Consider the following 5,755-nt stretch of genomic DNA (forward strand, 5'->3'; position numbering starts at 1 on the left):
CATCCGCCCATCCACCTATCCACCTATCCACCCATCCACCGATCTGCCCATCCATCCATCCACCTATCCACCCATCCACCGATCTGCCCATCCACCCATCCACCCACCCATCCACCCATCCATCCATCCATCCATCCATCCATCCATCCATCCATCCATCCATCCATCCATCCATCCACCTATCCACCCATCCACCGATCTGCCCATCCATCCGCCCATCCATCTATCCACCTATCCACCGATCTGCCCATCCATCCATCCACCTATCCACCCGCCCACTCATCCCCCCACCCATACCCCCTTCCCCCCTAGTCGACCTCTGCCCTACTCTCATTGTCCATTCCCCTCTCCTGGCAGGCCTAGCCCAGCTGCTCAAGAACCAAGACAATGCAGCAAGCGACACAGCTCCCCACCACACACCAGCTGCCACCCACCGGGCCATGCTTCCCCGTTCCCCAGCAGGGGCCTGGCCTCCTGGCAGAGCTGGGGATCCCCCCTCTCCAGCTCCAGCCCGCGCCCTCCCAGTCCAAGGCCCACACCCTGCCAGCGGCAGCTCCAAATCAGCCGGAGCCCCTGCGCGTGCCCCAGCTGCGCGCCGTGGTCGAGAGCCAGGCCTTCAAGAACATTCTGGTGGATGAGATGGACCTGATGCTGGCACGGGCGGCCACGCTCATCCAGGCGAGCTGGCGGGGCTACCTGCTGCGGCAGAAGCTGGTGTCGCAGATGTCGGCCGCCAAGGCCATCCAGGAGGCCTGGCGGCGCTTCCACACGCGGCGCCTGCTGCGCTCCAGCAGGGCGGCGCTGCGCAGGGCCCCCGGCCCCGAGGCCGACGCCGACATCCCCTACCACGCGCCACAGCAGGTCCGCTTCCAGCCACCCGGCGCCGAGTGCCTGGCCTGCCCGCCCCTCATGGTGAGCAGGGAGACTCAGTGTCCCTCTTGGGACTGCCTGGCTACCTGCGTCCCGCGGCCCGCACTGTCGCCATCCCCAGCCGCTGCTCCCGGTGCTGGCCGAGCCTGCAGGGCCGCCTTTCCACAGCCCGCCACGCCCTCGGGGCTCCCCGGCCCCTGCGGTCTGGAGCCGAAGTTCCAAAGCGGCCTGCTGACCAAGACGGTGAGGAACACCTCTCTGGTGCAGCAGACGGAGAAGGAAGTGGTCAAGACCAAGCCGGCGGCAGCCCGAACCGCCAGAGCCCCGGAGTCCCCTCCCTGTGGGAGGGGGGCCCGGGCCGGGTGCCGGGGGGTCAGGGTCCCGACCCAGACCCCTGCGGATGCTGAGGACCCGAGGCCGCAGCCCCACCCGTGCCCGGCACCCGCCTCCGCCAAGGCCTTCCTCAGGCCCTGCACCGGGCTCTCCACGCTCAGGCCCCCGGCCCAGGGGGGCACAGCACCCACCAGCAGGACACTGCCGCAGAAGTGTGCCACATCTGCACCTGCACCACCTCAGACGTGCCATGAGCCCGCCACACCCAGACCCCCGGCGCACACGCACCTCCTGGTGTCTCTAACCAGCATGTCCACGCAAACGCGCGCACCCAGCACCCTGCTAAGGCCATCCGTGCCCGTGTGCCTGCTCTCCTCCACCAAGACCCCCGCCCAGCCTCGCCCTGCAGCCGCCGGAACCAAAGCCCCTGCCTCACCGTGCCCGGGTGCCCCGGGGAGGACCGCGCCCCAGGTGCGCCCAGTGGTCGCCCCCTCCCGTGGCCCGGCCGCGGGGCCCTCCAAGTCCTCCTCACAGACGGGGCCCCGGCCCCCGCCACAGGCGCGCCTGGCCGCCATGCTCACCAGGACCCCTGCCCACATCCGCAACGTGGCCACCGTGCTCAAGACGCTGTGCCTGGTGCACCCCAGCACGGGCACGCTGAAGGCCCCGGCCTGCGCCCCGCAGTCCGCCGGCGCCCCCAAGCCCAAGGCCTCCGCGAGCCTCAAGCCGGGCGCGGGGCCTGCGCGGCTGCCCTCGCAGTCCTGCGTGCCGGATGCGAAGGCCCAGGCCGGGCCCCAGCCACAGGAGGACCTGGGGGCGCCGAAGGCCCCGGCCAAGGCCTCCTTGGACGTTGAGAAGACGAAGATCTGCGCCCCCAGACTCGCAAAGCCGGAGATGGTGTCCAAGTCGAGCATGACGCTGGCCATGAGCACGGTGGCGTCGTGGTCCAGGGTGGCAGAGGCTAAGCCCAAGCCCGCGGTGCAGACCCAGCAGACTGAGATCATCCGCGTGCGGTCTCGGCTGCTGGTGCCCGCAGACACGTCCGTGGCTCCGACACTCACCAAGGCCACAGCACACACGCAGACGCCCACTGGACAGAGCAGGGCCACGCTCCAGCCCCGGCCGGCCACCGCCCCGCCCCTGCCGGGCCCCTACCCCACCAAGACTGCCCGGCAGGCCAAGGCGCTGTGCCAGGCCCAGCTCACCTCCTGCCTGAGTCGGCCGCACCGGCCGGCCGAGCTGACTGTGGTACTGCCCACCACCTGTCCACCCCCGGGGCAGCCGCAGCTGGCCACCTGCTTCACCAGAACCGCGGCGCACTTCTGCCCGCCCGCCACGCAGACCCAGGTGCTCTCGCAGGCCACGCGGCTCATCAAGGTCTCCTCCCAGCTCTACTCCTCCACCGAACCGCACCGGGCCCCGTCCAGCCCCGCCAAGCTGGCCAAGGCCCCATCGCTGGCCCACCTGGTCACGTGTCTGACCCGCGTGCAATCCCACACCCACAGGCCGGTGGGGCTGGGCGGGGACACGGCTGGGTGCATCTACACCGCCCGCCCGCCGTCCACCTACCTGGGCAGCAAGGCCCAGTCACAGCCCCTCCTGGTGGCCTCCAAGCCGTCCACCCTGCCCAGCCAGGACCCAGGGCCTCCTGGGGCTGTGTCCGGAAGCCCGTCGGACGGCAGAGCGGCACCCATCCCACCACGCTGCCTCACTCCGGGCCCTGGGCCCCGTCCAGCCGTGTCGGAGGCCGCCAGCACGCTGGTCCCGCTGCTGGCCGCGGCCAGCTGCACCTGTCGTGGGGACGCGTGGGGCGACGGCCGGGAGTCAGCGTCACGCCCGCGGGCGCCCGCAGGAAGCCGTCCTGAGGACACGGCCGCTGCCCAGATCGCCGCGCTGTGCGCCGAGCTGGCATCTGCGCTGGGCTCCCAGGAGGACCTGCGCAGCCTGCTGGCCCGGGCGCTGTCCCAGGGCGAGGTGCGGGCGGCCCTGAACCAGGCTCTGGGCAACACCATGGCCCGGGCGCTGCCCCACGGTGTGCTGAGCACCGCGCTCACGCGGGCGCTGTCCTGGGGCGAGCTGGGCGTCACGCTGACCCGCGTGCTGTCCCGCGGCGAGCTGCGGACGGAGCTGGCCCGGGCTGTGCAGGGCAGGCTGGCCGACGTGCTGGGCAAGGCTCTGTCGGACGAGGAGCTCCTGGCACTGGGCCAGGCCCTGTGTCCTGGGGAGCCGGGCGTCCTCCAGGGCCCAGCCGGGACGCAGGTGACCCGGAGGCCCACGGCCACCCTCCCCAAGGCCCCCTCGAAGCCGGCTGGAAGCAGGATGACCGTGCTGTCAGCGCCGGGGGCCCTGGACTGCCGCGTGGACCCCCCACTGTCGTGGGGCGTTGCTGTGAGCTCCGGGAGGCTGCCATCCTGCAAGGTCAGGGCCAGGCGCGTGGCTGTCGGGGGCTACACTGCAGCGCTCGTGCGGGCTGGGGGGGATGGCACCGCGTGGGGGGGGCCACCCTGCTTCCCCACGGCCCCCTGCGGCTCGCTGGCCGCCGCCGGCCCTCCCCAGGGTCCTCTTCTCATCGTCCCCGGCCCCATCCCATCGGGGCACCCGGGACCGCGTGGCAAGGTCGTTTCTGACCTGTGTCTGCGCCCCAAGCCGGGAGCCTTCTGCCTGGGCCCCGACTGGCTGGCGGGAGGAGAGGGCCCCCACTGGCCCCAGTCTCCCCAGTCCCGGCCACCCCCCAGCCCAGGGTGGGTCCTCACTGCCAATGGCATCGGCCCCAGCTCCAGCCGGGTGCCCGAGAGTGGCGGCCCCGGCCCCCCGCAGCCCCCCGTGGCCAGCACGGTGGCCCCTCAAGCGTGGATGCCGGTGGGGGAGGACAGCGTGGCGTCGCTCAGGGCGGGGGGCGTGCAGGGTGCCCACGGCTCGCGGGCACCCGCGTCCCCTCCCGGCTCAAGCTGCTGGTGCCAGAGTGCAGGGCGCGGCAGGACGTCCCCCATCATCTGCTCCTGCTCCGTGGCCAGGTGCCTCAACCACCTGTGCAAGGTCACGGAGGAGCACGTGAGGACACACAGCCAGGCGTCCCCCCGGGCGCCGGAGGGCGCGGGGGCCCCAGCCCCTCATCCGCGCAGGACCCCCGCCCAGCTCCAGGCCCCCAGCGCCGGACACGGGAAGAGTCTCAGGAAGAGCCCCCCCTCCGGCACTCCGGCCCCCCGTGGGCCCGCGGCCCGGCCCCGCCGGCCTATGTCCCTGCTGGACGAGCTGGTGAGCGGCCTGCCCAGGCACCCGCGGGAAGTCCTGGCCAAAAGCTTCAAGCCGGGCGCAGCCCGCAGCCCGGACAGCACGTCGCCCAGCTCGGGCTCCAGCAGCAGCTCTGCCCGTGCCACTGAACTGCCCACCGGGCCGGGGCCGAGGGAGAGCAGGGCAGGACGACAGGAGGGCGTGCGACCCGGGCCCGCGTCCCCCTCCCGGCCCCCGGCCGCCACCACCGGGCCGCGCCCCCCACAGTCTCCCCGCTGTGGTCCCCTGGCCGACCACGCGGCCTCCGGCCTCCACCGGTCCCTGGGGAGAGACTCAGGGCGACCCGCGCCGGCCCCAGGGCCGCCCGAGCCGGGCCGGGCCCGTCTGAAGAGGAGTCTGTCCCTAGGCGCCATGGTCCCCCCGAGGGACCTTGGGCCTGATCCTTGTCCACCCAAGACCCCTGCAGCTGGGTCGGGAGCCCCGCGGGCCCACCCCCCACCTGGGGCCCTGGGCGGAGCTGCGCCCCCAGCCCCCAGCCAGCCCGGTCCTGCGGCCCAACCCGCGGAGCCCCGCAAGTGGCCTTTGGGGTACACTCCACCACCCTTGGCTGCTGGGGGGTTCCTCAACTTTGTCCAGCCAGCCTTGGGGTGCGGGACGTTCCCTGCCTTTGTACAACCATCTGTGGAGTGTGGGGTGTTCCCACATTTCGCCCAGCCGTCCCTGTCTGTTGGGGGACCTCCACATTTCTCCCAGTCTGTTGGGGGACCCCCACATTTCTCCCAGCCGTCCGTGGTGGCTGGGGGACCCCCACATTTCACCCAGCCGTCTGTGGTGGCCGGGGGACCCCCACATTTCGCCCAGCCATCCGTGGCGGCCAGGGGACCCCCACATTTCACCCAGCCGTCTGTGGCTCCTGGGGGATCCCCACATTTTGCCCAGCCGTTTTTGGCGGCCGGGGGACCCCCACATTTCGTCCAGCCGTCTGTGGCTCCTGGGGGATCCCCACATTTCGCCCAGCCGTTTTTGGCGGCCGGGGGACCCCCACACTTCGCCCAGCCATTTTTGGCAGGCGGGTTGTCCCCAGTCCTTTCCCAGATGTCTGCCGCCAGTAGGGCGTCCTCCCGGGTCATCCAGACGCCCTCCTGCCTCCGGGCGGCCCCCAGGCTGACCCCAGCGTTCCTGGCCGGCTTCTACCCGGGTCTGCCCCAGCTGTCGGCCGCCCTGGGGGCCCTGAGCCTGGTGCAGCCCTCGGTGGTGGTCGGGGTGGGCCACGGCTTCCGGGAGCCGGCGGTGCCGGGCAGGGGCGGTGCGGACCCCAGGG

At 72.2% G+C, this 5,755-nt stretch overlaps 1 protein-coding gene across 1 annotated transcript in view; it reads left to right on the forward strand.

The window, feature by feature from the left end:
• Nucleotides 1-387: 387 nt before the first annotated feature.
• Nucleotides 388-5,755, forward strand: part of Kiaa1683 (KIAA1683 ortholog) — a 13,079-nt gene continuing 7,711 nt past the window's right edge. Inside the window, exon 1 of the mRNA XM_013028328.1 lies at nucleotides 388-5,740. Coding sequence (XP_012883782.1) covers nucleotides 388-5,740 — 5,353 coding nt within the window. The remainder of the gene's footprint in view (nucleotides 5,741-5,755) is intronic.

The sequence above is a fragment of the Dipodomys ordii genome, unplaced genomic scaffold (assembly GCF_000151885.1).
Source record: "Dipodomys ordii isolate 6190 unplaced genomic scaffold, Dord_2.0 Scaffold108, whole genome shotgun sequence".
NCBI classification, from domain to species: domain Eukaryota; kingdom Metazoa; phylum Chordata; class Mammalia; order Rodentia; family Heteromyidae; genus Dipodomys; species Dipodomys ordii.